At 43.2% G+C, this 14,914-nt stretch overlaps 1 protein-coding gene across 4 annotated transcripts in view; it reads right to left on the bottom strand.

Moving 5' to 3' along the window:
* Bicdl1 (BICD family like cargo adaptor 1) overlaps window positions 1-13,313 on the bottom strand; it is an 86,802-nt gene extending 73,489 nt beyond the window's left edge. For 2 of the 4 annotated variants that reach the window (XM_085681488.2, XM_085681507.2), the window contains exons 1-2: window positions 12,813-13,307; window positions 5,647-5,862 (exon numbers count right to left, since the gene is read on the bottom strand). In XM_085681488.2, coding sequence (XP_085537614.1) covers window positions 5,647-5,862; window positions 12,813-13,250 — 654 coding nt within the window. In that variant the 5' untranslated portion in view covers window positions 13,251-13,307. Of the gene's footprint in view, window positions 1-5,646; window positions 5,863-12,812 lie in introns of all 4 variants that reach the window. The other 2 variants (XR_014998926.2, XM_085681498.2) reach the window with 2 other exon arrangements.
* Window positions 13,314-14,914: the final 1,601 nt, after the last annotated feature.

The raw sequence follows: 14,914 nt of genomic DNA, 5'->3' as shown, positions 1-14,914 counted from the left end.
ATAAAAATGTTTTCTTTGTATTTAAAATAAGCACAGTATGTAAGGGGCCCTGAGTTCTATCCCCAGCACTGCAAAATAAACATATAAACACATATCCATAAGTAAATCTCAACTAAATAGAACAGAGTATTAAGATTTGGGCAGGTTGATGGTGAGAAAGAAGGTTTTGCTATATAACCCAAGACTGGCCTCAGCCTTCCAAGCTTTTATTCTTCCAAGTATCATAGGAACGTGCCACATTGACTTCAAAATGTTATAATTTTTTAAATGCTGGATTTAGGGCTGGAGAGATGGCTCAGTGGTTAAGAGCATTGCCTGCTCTTCCAAAGGTCTTGAGTTCAATTCCCAGCAACTATATGGTGGCTCACAACCATCTGTAATGAGATCTGGTTCCCTCTCTGGCCTGCAGGCACACATGTAGGCAGATATTGAATGCATAATAAATGAATAAATATTAAAAAAAACAAAAAAAACAAAAAAAATAAATGCTGGATTTATATTTTTCTCTCCAGTTTTCTGTATCCTTGTAATATTTTGTTAAGTTTTTAAATAGACAAAGAAAAATCTACATCATAATTCCATCCAAAGAGTCACGAACATCATATAATTCAGTCCTATAGAGAATGAAGTACTGGGTAAGCCCATAAGTAAAATGGGTCTTGAACCAAGCATAAGATTAATAGTAAACATGAAAAAAGAAAGGGAATGATGTAATTAATGTGTCATGTATAAAATTATAGGCAAATGTACAAATGATGACCTAATCAGTTTCTCCAAACTCTAGAGCTGTGCATTTTGAGGAAGGAAAAGCTCGGAATCCCTTAAGCAAATTTAAATCTCATCTCCAGAAGGAATCAATTGGTTTCTCCATTGTTTGGTCAATAGGTGCTCAAGTCTGTTCCTCGAGTTTCAAAGAGTGAGCCGTGTTTTATTGATATAAAATGTGAAAAATGCCTTATTTTACCTCTGACTGAAGTTTCTAACTAACACAACTGAGATTTGTTTTGAAAACAGTATCTTACTCCAACTGCTTTTGAAGACTGAAATGGCTTAACGGGAGCCTGCTATGACTGTTATCACTGTCATTAGGAATAAGGCTGTTTGCTTTGGCTTTCAGCTGGTAAGTGGGCTTTGTGCACATACCATGGTGCTTCAGCAGTGTCCAGATAAGGTAAGTTAGGACTCATCAAAAGGGCAGAAGCCATGCCTTTGCTGTTGCTATCTGGAAAAGAAGCTCTAGAAACTGGACATTATGTGTCAGGATTCCCAACAATCCCCACTGTCTTCCTTCTGCTGCTGACAGTTAGGATGAGAGTACCTACCAGGTTCTATTAAACAGTAGTTCTCAACGTTTAATACAGTTCTTCATGTTGTGGTGAATCCACACTTTTCTCAAATATGTCATCCTGAATTTTTTTTTTAAAGATAAGGATAGACTCTTGGGAGCTAGGAGAGAACTTAGAGGAACACTTTATCCAAATGACTAGAAATTGGAGAAGATAAATTCAGCATATGAAATGATACCCAGTACAAACAGGGTATCACTGAATAAAATACAACCAGTTCCAACCCCACTTTTAATTTAAAAAACAAAAACAAAAAACAGATCATGATGGAGCATGCTTAGAATCCCAGCTCTTGAGAGGTTGAAGAGGGAAGATCTCAAGATCAAAACTAGCCTGAGTTATAGACGGAAATCCTTGCGTTTCAAGAAAAACAACCCTCACCAGATCAGTTATGGACTAAAATGAAAAATTATTATAAACTTATAATATATGACTTTAACTTTTAGACTTCATTTTCTTCCACTATTTTTTTCACTTGTCTATCTTTTTTTTTACTGTTTTTAATTCTTCCACTATTAAGACATAAAATCTGACCAGATGCAGAAATTTAATCTACATAATGAGAACATGACAATCATGATGGTTGCCACTTATCAAGCTTATACACCAGATACTTGCTGCGGTTTGAACCTTACATGAATTTATTACTTATTCATTATAACATGACCTGGTTAATAATATAGTTGTTTCTAGTATATAAAGGAAGTCACTAAAGGTAAAACAACTTTCCTACAGCCAGGCGGTGGTGGCACACACCTTTAATCCCAGCACTTAGGAGGCAGAAGCAGGCGGATCTCTGTGAGTTTGAGGCCAGTCTGGTCTACAAGAGCTATTTCCAGGGAAGCTCCAGAGCTACAGAGAAACTCTGCCTCGAAAAATCAAAATACAACAACAACAACAACAACAAAAACCACTTTCCTACATTCAACCAGGTAGTAAATACCAGAGTTGGTGTTTGGCCCCATGGTTGTCTGGCTTCAAAATCTATGATCTTTATTGCTGCCTTAGAAGTCTGGAATGGAGGGAACAGAAAACCCAGTTAGTCCTAAATTGAAAGAAACTTAATCCAGTCACGTATCTTTCTTCCCTGAAGCTTTCCGAGGTGTAAAATGAGAGCAATCCCATTTCCTTTCCTCATCATAATGAGATCCAGAAGCTCATGGGATATATATACTCACAGCATTCCATTTCAGCTAAAAAGATCTGTGGAACACAAAACGTGTCTATGAATGTTCATGTTTGGTTATGCACATCAACCAAAGAATAGAAACAGGAAAGCCCATCAGCTAGTGAACAGATAAACTGCTGCATATAACAATGGGATATTTCCCAGTCACAACATGGGGTGAAGTCATGGATGAACCTGTAAACACTGAGTAAAAAAAGCCACACACAAAAGGCTACTTTTGTATGGTAGGATTTCACTGCCACGAAAAGTCTAAAACAAGGAAAAGCACGGGGATCAAGGTAGATCAAAAGTTGCCAGGGGTTGAGACATGGGGGTTTTAACTTATAGTGAAAGTTACTGCTAATGGCTGTAACACTTCTTTTGGGAAGGTAAAATATTCTCCAAATAGACAGCAGTGATGGTTGCATAACTCAGTAAATGCAGTAACAACTACCTAATTGCACCTTTAAAGGATGCCATTTATGGGGCATGAAGTACATCTCAATATAGCTGTTTGGTTTATTGTTAGGAACAACTTTGGAGACCATGCCAGTCAAAGTGAATACATGTAAAAATACTTTGAAAAAATGTATTATAGAAGTATTGGACTATTTTTGACAGTATATATTACATTGTTATAAAGAGACATGGTGGTGCATGTCTTTAGTCCCAGCACTGGGAGGCAGAGGCAGGCAGATAGACCTTTGAGTTCCAGGCAAACCTGATCTATAGAGAGAATTCCAGGACAGCTAGGGCTACACAAAGAAACCCTGCCTCATGAAAACAAACAAATGAACCTCATTACATACATTGCAAAAAAAAAAAAAAAAGCATGGCCTTCTACTACTGCTGCTGGCTGCTAGTTTTTCCTATGAGAATTCTGATCCCCTTCAAAGTACTTAGTTCCTCTGGCTCCCGAGTACCCAGTTAATAAAACAATAATAAAATGCAATCTAAACTTGCTGCTGATGGAAACCTCAGGGACTTGTCCTGCTTACAAGGAGAAAGAGGGCAAGGAAGCCACAAAACCACCAGGGCCTATGTTCAAGGCCAGAGAAGATAACAAGAATCTAGAGCTACCCAGAAATATCTGGAAGCACTTCATCAGGGTTTTCTACAGTGGAGTCAGACAACAGGCCAGCTCTAAAGACGCCACTTTAGAAACAATCTGCACCTCCATACGCTGGTCAACACAAACACATTGCATTTCTCCCCTTCCCCTTATAGCAGAGGTTCTCAGCCTTCCTAACGCTTAGACCCTATAATACACAGTTCCTCATGTTGTAGAGACCCCTGACATAACATTATTTTTGTTGCTATTTTATAACTGTAATTTTGCTACTGTTATGAACTGTACTGCAAATATCTGAGTTTTCTGATGATGTCAGGTGACGCCTGTAAAGGGCCATTCGGCCCCAAAGAGGTTGCGAACTAAACTGCGGGCTGAAAATCGCGGTGCTATAAAGTAAAGCAAACATACAGCCTCTCCGGCGAGCTTGGCAAGCACTCTACCACTGAGCTATAGCCACAACCCACATTTTTCCATTTTCCTTTCAACAGTACTTGTCTGCAGCACCAATTTTTAACTTCATTTTAAAGTTAAGGAAACTGAGGCATGAACACGCCCACCCAGTTAATAAGCAAATCAATCCCTTGTCAGCATCTGTTTTCTAACTTCCCCCTCATGCTCGCCTGTCTTTCACCAGATCATGTTCTGCATTTGCCCTTGCACATGAACTTGGCCCAAGAAATTTAACTTCCCTTTGACTGCTTTGTTTTGTGGCATTCATTCTGTAAGTTTCACTCGAAACACTTGCTCAGAATAATATTAAATGTTTTTGAATAAAGCAATCTGGCCAGACTTCTCTGGTTAATCTTTCATGAATAATGAATGAAAGACCCAAAAACCTATAAAATTTTTACAAGGATAGAGATCCCTTTCCAGTTACTAAAAAGGGTTTCAGAACTGATTCGGGAATGCTGGTGTGGAGCAGCCCTGTGAAGCGACTTCTGGACTATGCCACTCTGGCTTCCCAGCCAATCCAATGGTTAGAGATTCTCTCCATGAAATCAGGGAAGCTGCTGGGCTCTGCCCACAACCATGTCCTCATTTTCCACAGATGTGCTGAAATCTCTCTGTGGGCTGCTGCTTTCCAAGTCACCATTTATTATCTCTTTTTCTTTTTCCTCTTCCCCCACTAATAGCATTTAGTTCACACTTCTTTAGAAGGTGGGAAGTTTCACCATCCCAGAGAAAAGCCAGCAACTGTGATGTAATCACCAAACACCATCCATACTGTCAACTATCACCTCAGTGCAAACCTTGGGAACTCACCACAGCTGCCTCTAGCCTTTCTCCACGACCACACAGAAGGCACAGGGACCTCAAGAGCAACAGTGATTAGGGATGGGACAAGAGGCCACATTTTTTCTAAAAAACTGCTGGTTTTGCTTTTAACATATAAGAAGAATTGAATGTTAATAGTAAACCCAGGTCTTATAGACCACTCTGTAAATTTAAAAGGAATGTACTGTGTTTAAATTAGATTTCCACTCATTTAAGTCTCAATCATCTTCTTTGCAATTAGTCTTGATCTTAATTGACACTATCCTATCTATAAATGTGTAAGAACTTCTACTTGACGTAAAGATAAAACAAAACTTAAATTTAGACACTCCTTTCATAATGGACGTTCATTTTCCCAAGCTATTCAGTTAAAGACAGCACCTCTAGGTATTGAACTAATGAATTAACAATTTTACAAATGGTGATGGACTTTCCCTGGGTAAAGGATCACAGCTCTTTAGAGCGCTAAAAAAAACACCAGACATATGCAGCACCTTTATTTTAGAGGTGAGAAGATGCCCAGGATACTAAGTCTCATAGATGGTTTAATCATGGACCTTGCTCTTGGTTCCTGACTCCTTTGTTATACTTGACAACACCTGGGCTCCATACTCAAAAGCCAGAGTTCAGTTCCCAAATCTATCTTGCAGAAAGAAAAAAATCAACTCCAACAAGTTCCATGGGTGGTGGAGGGGAGGTCAGAATGGTTTCTTCATATATATCCTACCAGTACAGGAAATTGGTTCCCACTTTGAATATTTTACAATTAAATTCTTGTGACTCACCCTGCTGAGTTGATCCAATAACCTTTGGTTCTGTTCTGACAGTTCCTGGACGGCTCGTGTTTTTTCTCGGTCTGCTTCCCGAAGATGGACCTGCTGCCGTTCCAGCTCGTCCTGCAGCTGCTTCACATCGGTCTCCAGCTCTGACACTCGTCCTTCCCACTCCCCTTCCCGATTCTCAAACCGTCTTCTCAGTTCATGTTTCTCTTGTTCTAAGTGCTGGGCCAAAAAAAGGGGGTGTGTGAAAATTCCAGTCTTTTTCTTTTCCCTTTACATACTTTTCTCCAGACAATAAGCACACAGGGCATGTTGTCCAAGTCACAGCTACAGAAGTATTCTCTTCTAGAACAAGGTTGTTGGTCTCACAAAGAAGACATTCCTACTGGAACACTTAATGTTTTGTTTATTCTCCCTGAGCATGAGTCTCTAGACTGGGAAATTCATATCTGGAATTTAACAAGTCATCTTTTGATTAAACTTCAACAACTAAAAATGAGCCCAACAACCAAAACACTTGTTATTTTTTAAAGGAGGTCTCTCTTGGAGCCATTTTTTTTCCCTTTTTCTTGAGACAGGGTTTCTCTGTAGCTTTGGGGCCTGTCCTGGAACTGGCTCTGTAGACTAAGCTGGCCTCAAACTCAGAGATCTGCCTGTCTCTGTCTCCTGAGTGCTGGGATTAAAAGTGTGAATTACCGCTGTCCAGTTTAGAGTCATCTTTTATGCTTAACATTAGGTCAAAAGCAGCCAAGTGATTAGTTCAGGGTCAGTAACAGAAAATGGGAGAGCTGATTTGTGTTTAAGTTATTTGATGTACTTAGTGTTTCAAGTCAAAGTTAGTAGATATTTGCTACTGTATATATAATATACTACTATATTTCAAAAGTACTAAGGCAAGTTCAGTTTCAGGTTTTACTTTATGTGTGTGTGTCTGGTGCTGGAGGTGAAAGGAGGGTGACGAGCTCCCTGGAACTGGACCTACAAACGGTTATAAGCTGTCATATGGGTGCTGGGAACTAAGTCCAGGTCCTCAGGAAGAGAAGACAGGACTCTTAACCACTGAACCATCTCTGCAGCCCTGCCAGACCTATTTTAAATCATGCATTATTAGTAACATTATTATTAATGTTTATTTTTGGCTCATCCATTCATTCTTGAGTGGTTGTTGAGGCACAGAAACTTACCTAGAGACATTGGTGATAGACAAAACAGACAGTCTTTGTCTTTATGGGTTTTCATGCTAGTGGAGGACAGTAATAAAAATAAATTGTGTGTAACAAATGGTATACAGGAAAAGTAAAGATGGTGTGAAGTAACAATTTGATCAAAAAGGAGTCCATTGGCTTGAAAGAAAAAAAGTGTACCTTTTCACTGTATGAGATAAACAGCGATATGGAGGCAAATATGTTTTCCTATTTAAAAAGTAGTAAGTCCATTAGCCAAACCTTTACTTCAGTCTAACTAAAGTACCAGTACTTAACCTTTGGTGAGCTTAGCAAAGTTCTGGTATAACTATTCAAAGTACACTGACTTAAACTGTGCGTAGTAGGTCGTGCCTGTAATCCCAGCCCAAGCTACAGTGTGAGATCCTATCTCAGAAACAAAAAATAATGACTCTGATCCATTTCCTAAGCTTGTGATTCAATCAGGACTGGAATGAGGTTTTCAACACCCTAAAATGAATTTTTGACTCTCTCCCTTCAGAATGCTAGGTCATTCTTCCTTGGAAAAGACACTCTTAATTGAAGTTCTTACCTTTCAACATTTTTTTTTTTTTTTGGAATGCTGCTTTTGGAAACGTCAAGTGCCAGCTTACTGCCATGTTAGAAAACCAGTCCCATTATGTCAAATTTGAAGTGGGCCTAAATTACAAGATTATCCCATTTCATCTTGTCACCTTATTCTTTACTAAGTGACTTATAAATGTTTCTACAAGCCAAATTTACTCCCCCCCCAATGAAAATTTATCATGTTTGAGAACAGTAAAGAGAACTTGACAAAGATAAAAACAGCAATCCAAAATTAAAATTGAGTACACTAGCGAAGGCAGTGTTCACGAAAACTTTCAAATTGACCACATTAAGGGGACCATTCAATTGGTTACAGTCACTCAAGTATACAGACTAAAAAGTCACATAGCTTTATATTTACAAAATACATACTTTCAGTTTGGAGAATGTGGAAAAGGAGTAACAAGGGAGAAATTTCTACCTCTGACCAGCATGTAAACTATTTGCTCTTTTCTATCCTGATAACATGAAACTTTCCAAACTGAGCATTTTTTTTCAGTCACTCTGGAAATTCCACAAAGATAGAATGCAGAAATAAAAGCTAACTTCATTCCTAGAACCATAATTGTTAGTTTTGTCTAACATGAAAATGGCTGAGTAGAAGGCAATACCAAGAACTCAGTAACCACAGTGTTACTGAGAGGCCAGATAAATTAGGCTTGTGTTTTAAAAGAACAGAGAGACTTAAAAATATTCAGCCAACAGCTGCTAGTGAACAGCCCAACCAAGCAACCGAAACAATCCAATTAACTCGTCGGGTGGAGCTGAGACAGGTGGTGTTGATCGATCTAATCTGTCCTTATATTTCTTTAACGGGAAACAAACTCCCCATTTCAGGTGTTCCAACTCTTGATGAATTTTGTACAGAATTTAGTCTTTGGTTTACTTTAGGAAATTTCTCCTAGAATTGTATTTTCATTTAAGCATTAAGTTAACCAGTAAATGGGCTGGAGAGATGGTTCAGAGGTTAAGCGCATTGACTATTCTTCCAGAGGACTTCAGTTCAATTCCCAGCACCGACAGTGGCAGCTTACAACTGTCCATAACTCCAACTCTAGGGGATCTGACACCCTCACAGAAATACATGTCAACAAAAAACCAACAAAGCACATAAAACAAAAATAAAAAATTAACCAGTGAAGTCTACGGAGAATAATAATAAATATAGAGGTCTGTGTCTGCCTGTGCTTCTTTTTGTTTTCCAGGGTTATATGGTACTTTGAAAATTAACAAAATTATCAAGGCCACCAAAACAAGAAAAGTCTAAGAGGAGCCTACGAGACAGAAAAACTAATGTAATAAGGAATCCTGCAACAGAAAAAAGACACTGATACAGACTTAGGGTACTTTATTAACTATGGCATATATCAGTGTAAGATGTTGGTAACAAGATGAGCCTGGATGTGGGGTATATGGATACTGTATTACTGTCCCAATTTTTCTCTAAATATAAAACCAATTGTTAAGAGAAAAAAGAACAAATCAATCAACTTCTATAATGCAAAAACTAGTGTTACTAGTCTAAATAAAATAGATACTTAATAAAGTGACACCATCCTCCTAAGCCCTGCCATTGCTTATGAAAAATACCAGGGAAAAGCTCTGTTCTCTTGAGCAGCAAGCACTGAACGTACATCAGAATTTCCCAGCCCTTCTCCAAGTCTAGTAGTGACTCTCAGAAACTCACTTCTATTTCCCTCCATCCCTCATTAAAAAAGAATATCAAACTAAGAGAATCAGGCTTGGATAGGGAGAGAAAATACCAGAGAGAAGAGACTACTTCTGTAGAAATGGATAATCTACTCTCTGCCATATGGGGGAAAAAAAGAATCTGTACAATGGTCTTCAGCGAGCAAAGTATATAAACGCAAGTTAGTACTTTAATTCATATTAAGAGAAAAAATAAGGACCTGGTTAGATGTGTGTTTTTAAATTAAAAGAGCTAATTACAGGTACAGAAGAAATAATAAAAAGGCCTTTCAATTAGATTTTTAAGCATGTGAAAAATATATTCTAGTCAAGCTATAAAATGTCTACATTCATCTTTAAACCATTAAAGAACATTAATACACCTTAAAAAAAGACAGTTGTACATAACCAAATGCTTTTCTGTTTGTAATAACCAGATAAGATCCTACACGCGTCATATAAAACTAGAAATATACTCCTGAATGGTAGGCAGGGAAGATCTTGACTATGGTTTGCCTGCTCAGAAATCAGAAAAGTGACAATTCTGAGGACACCACACTGCTACTTACTACTATAATTTCATTTTTGGATAAAGGATCCCACTGCGTTGCCCATGGTGAACTCAGACGTCAATATCCTTCATAGTACCTGGAATCAGAACACATGCCACCATATCCTCCCCTCACGTGCCGAAACTCCAAACCGATTTGTTAGCATGTGTTTGATGTCAATATCTGACAGTTCTTGGAAAATATTAAACCCTTCTTAAAGGATTATTATTATTACTCCCAAGTGTTTAATTAAAAATATAGCTGCTATGATAAACTTTATGAAGTATTTTGTCTAAACAGACATCATTAACTCTAAACTGTTCAAAAAATAGACTAATGGAGGAGGGGTGCTGGAGAGATGGCTCTGAGGTTAAGAGCACTTACTGTTCTTGCAAAGGACCTGGGTTTGGTTCCCAACTACCATGTGTAACTCCTATGCCAGGAGAACCGACCTTTGCAGGCACCAGGTCTGCAAGTGGTGCACATACAAACATGCCAGCAAACACTCATACACATAAAAATAAAAGAAATAAATCTAAAAAGAATACACTATAGAGAAAATTCACTTTCGGGTATCAAATGAAACAGATCCAAATAAATGAAATTAGTCACTCTCAATTGTAACACTAGAAGAATTAACAAGGGCAGAAAGTATAAGCTCAGAGGTGGTGCAATCATCAGTATCATCAAATAAACACATTCATTAGTTAACGAGCAACTAGTGAGTATATATATATATATATATATGTATATACATACATACATACTTATTGTGTATACAGTGTTCTGCCTGCATGCATGCCAGAAGAGAATGCCAGGTCTCTTTATAAACAGTGTGAGCCACCATGTGGTTGCTGGGAATTGAACTCAGGACCTCTGGAAGAGCAGTCAGCAGTCTTAACGTCTGAGTCATCTCTCCAGCCCTACTGAATATATTTTCAAGAGCACACACACACACACACACACAAAAAAAAAAAATCTTAAGAGTCAGATACAGTGTACGCCTACAGTCCAATTAGTTGGGAACTGAGGCAGGAGAATCTCTTAAATTCAAGACTTCAAAACTAACATGAGTAACCCTATCTAAAGAAAAAAAAGATAATTTTCAAATATATATAGAAGTATAAATAAATTTAAATTTTCTATCTATGTTTAAGTTGTGGTAGAGTACACATGACATATAACTTACTATCTCACCCACTTCCACCATGGACAAGTCAGCAGTGTGGCGTATAATGAAAATACTGTGCAACCAACTCCCAGAATTTCAAAAGTTTAACACTAGTATTTACCAGCAGAACTGCAGAAGAGACAAGACCTTAAATGATAGTTTAGGCTATTTAAGCTATTTTATTTTATTCTTGCCCATGGAGTCAATTACAAAATATCGAAGGTCACTTATTTATCCCTTTACAGCAGAATCTTTTGTTGCTGTGGAATTTAGAAATCCTTTTCCTTTACTCAAAGCTCCACGTGGAAAGCAGGGTTTGTGCAACTCCACACCATGAAATCTATCACTAATCAAACTGATAGGAGGCTCTTTTCAAGCTCCCTGTTTCTTCAATTAAGGCCCTGACTGAAGGCACTCAGATCACAGGTACAAATCTCTGGGGTAGCACTCCTTTGCAGTGTCACATAACCAAATCGCTCTAGGAAGAAAGGACACCCTTTTATTTCCAGACCTCTCCTTCAAGCAGACATGAAACAGTTCAGCCCGCTAAGTTAGCATTCTGTTGCATTCTGGCAGTCTAGGCCCAGCTTTCACAGACAACCTCCCAGACCTATCTCAAGAGCCCATCAACTGGCAGGCCTAGTTCACAGGCCGGCTGAAACACTGGACACTCACTGGTTTCCTTTTCTCTTTTGATTTAACTTCTGATAGGTCACAGGACCGCAGACACACACAGTCCTATTACAGGAGTGTTTCCCAGTTCCCATTCTGACTGCTCAAACAGGAGCAGTGAGATGGAACCTGACAAGCGTTCATTTGTGGCCTAGTCACATCTGTGCTATGTTCAGACAGAATGAAAAGAACTACCTGAAGACAAAATGGGTAGCCATAGTAAATGCAGGGGCAGAAAAGGTGTTTGTTTCCACTGCCAAACATGATTCCCCACTGTTTTATTTTGAAAATCTACTGTTTTAGAACTGAAATCATTCTTCAGAACTGCATTCAAGACCCTATTTTGCTTAAGAGCAAAAAATAAAAACTAAAAAAAAAAAACTCAGCAAGCATAGTTCTAGAAGGTTTTGTTGTATGGCATTAACAAAAATATTGCTGACACTTTAAAACTACTCTAAAAATTGGTCGGGGTGTGTGTTGGTCAGAGGAGAAACTGCTAGTGTCAGTTCTTCTGCTAGTGTCAGTTCTTTTCCCCATGTGAGTTCTGGGGATGCAACCGAAGCAAATGCCCTTACCATACACCCCCCTCACCGCCCCCCGAAAAAAGGTGTCTATTTAAAAGTAGTTAAAAGTAACATGGCTCATAGGTGCTGAGAGTCAGGACACAGAAAACTAATAAAATACAGATAACTACTGAAGCCCAAGCTAAATCCACTCACTGCCAGTGATCACATGCCGAGCCCTGCCTCTCTGATTTCTGCAATGGAACCATATTCCCTAATCCCCAAGTATTTGAAAGCTATATAAAGCTCCTTTAGGGGCACTTGCTTCCCACAACTCTCTGCCAGGAAGTTAAGACAAGGGCATGCAGAGGCCTTAATGCCCAAACTGGAAAGCTTTAGGCTAAGACTCTGATTAGAGATTAACTGCCTCTCTGAGCACCTGAAGCATATTTTAAATGCTTCTCGATGTTCTCATTTCTGTGTGCGGATATCGCCTCAGTGCTGTATAAATTAGTCATACTGTAAGCTCTATTTTAGACGCTGTGTACAGTACATATATAGAACGGCCCACAGCAGTGGGAAACGTGCATGGACCTACATCCGAGCTGGGTGCGAAAGTCAGGTGGGTTCCATGAATGCTCTGATGGTAATTAAAACTATCTATCCTGCCTCCTGTTCTCGATGATTTTCTTTGAGCTAGGATAAGCATGGAAGGAGGGAGGGCATGTGATTTCACAAACTGCCCAGGAATAGGAAGGTACCCGGCTTCCCACCCATGCCGCCGGAAGGTCCTCACCTCCAGCTTGTCGGTGAGCTCCTTGTGCATCTGCTCGTACTGTCGGCTCATGTCCTGGTTCCTCTCAAGCAGTGCCTTGCCTAGCCGGGCCGCCAGCACCAGATCCTTCTCCTTCTGTCGGATCACCGACAGCAGCTCGGGATCCTGGGTAGACGGCGGCGGCGGCCCGTGCCCCTCAGCCGGAGATCCCGGCTCCGCCTGAAGATGCTCCCCGGGATCGGACGGCCGCTCCCCGGCCGCCAGCAACACCAGCTCCTCCTCTAAGGCCAGTTCCAGTTCCCCGGCCCCCCCGGGGAAAGAGACGAGGGCGGCGGCGGCCGCGGCTGCGGGACTCCCGACTGCGTCCCCGGCCCCAGCGGGCAGCTCCATGCAGCAGGCGCTGTCCGGCTCGGCGGGTGCTGAAGCTCGGCCAGCCAAGCCCAGGCAGAAGGCGGACATGGCCCGCGCGCGCCGAGCCCGCAGCGGTGCGGCCCGGCCGGCGCGCGCCAGGCTGCAGGGGGGAGGGGCCCCGCCGCGCCGCCCCGCGCTTCGCCTCGCCTCGCGCCGCGGCACGCGCCCCCCGGGTCCCCGCGAGCCCTGGGCGCGGCGCGCGCGGGCGACCCGCCCCTCCCCCGCGCCGGCGGCACGCGCCCCCGCCCCCGGGGCTCAGCTGCGGCGCGCACCCGGGACGAGGACGGGGGGCGAGGGGGTCGGCGAGAGCTGCAGAGGAAGGGGAGAGTGCGGGGCCGCGAAGCGGGAGGGGAGGTCGCGGAGAGGGTCGCCGCGAGGCCCGGTTTTCAGCCGCCCTGTTGCTGCTGTTGCTGTTGCTGCTGCCGCCGCCGCCGCCGCCGGCCGGCCAGCGCCTCACGGGGCGGGCTGCGCTCTGCTGTCGCTGCGACGCTCGTGGTTGCTGCTGCTGCTGCCGTCGGCCGCTCCCTGCAGCCGCGCTCCATGTCCCCAGGCTTGGCGGCAGCAGCGGCGGCGGCGGCGGCTGCTGCTGCCGCTGCAGGGGCCGAGGCGGCGGCTCGACATCTTGCGCCGCGCAGCCCCGGAGCGTTCCTTCCTGCCTTCCCGGCCCCTCGGCTCACCGGGCCGAGGCACCCGCCCCGCGCTTCCGGCCGCGCCCCTCTCCCCGCCCCTGGGCCGGCGCCTGACGCGCGGGCACCTGTTCGCCGCGCCCGCGCGGGATTCGCCGCCGCTCGGTTCTCCTCAGCCGCGCCCAGGTGGCGCCGGCTTAACCCCGACGTAGCCTCACGCGTCGCCTAGCGGCTGCGCGCGCCGCCCGTGGGGACGCCCGGCGCATCCCGAGAGAGCCGCAGCCGTTCCTCCGGCACAGCCACACCCCCGGCCTCGGGCCCGCTCCGTGGCCACGTCCCTGCGCGCTCACCTACGGGTGTGGCTCTCCGCCCCCGCGACTCCCACCCTCGCGGTGGGCACTCGGCCACGCCCCCAGCCTCGTTCTCGCCCGGGTGTGGCCACGCCCCCCGCGCGCTCACCTCTGGGTGTGGCCTCCTCCTGACTCCCACGCTCTCACCTCGGAGGGAGCTCTGCGGCGCGCACATCCTTCCGGCGCCTCTGCTTCCACCGGGGGCTGGCGTGAGTCTCAGTCCCGGTCCCTGAAATGACTGGGTCTTGTGTCTCCAATGAGGCTGCGGACAGGTCTGTCAGGTAGCCAAGCAGCGAGCCATATGCAGTCCGGGAATTTCGACCTGGAGCCCTACTAGAGCTAAGCAGTCGGGAGAGGGAGCCCTAGAGAAACAGGAGGCCGAGGAATGACTTGGGGAAACCCAGCATCTTGACGCTGATGACTCAGGGATATGAGCAAATGCTTCCACCAGCAGCCGAGAGAGAAAAGGTTTTGTGGAGAAATAACGGAAAAAAACTGCTCACAGATGGAGAATACGAAACAAAGACTTTCCTCAGTAAATAACGACCCTGTGCCGTGTCCAGCGTTTTGATTGTTCTATGTAAATTATTTTAATCTCACAAGGATTTTACAAAGTGCTGTCGTCCTTCCAGTTTGCATGGGAAAAATTCAGCCCTGAGATTTGGGTCCTGCCAGGGAGACTCCAGGATTCCCAGTAAATCATTATTCTTTCTTAACATATGACCTGTCTTAAGGA

The sequence above is a fragment of the Myodes glareolus genome, chromosome 2 (assembly GCF_982192425.1).
Source record: "Myodes glareolus chromosome 2, mMyoGla1.1, whole genome shotgun sequence".
In the NCBI taxonomy this organism is placed as follows: domain Eukaryota; kingdom Metazoa; phylum Chordata; class Mammalia; order Rodentia; family Cricetidae; genus Myodes; species Myodes glareolus.
This window is presented reverse-complemented; position numbering and strand designations above follow the sequence as displayed.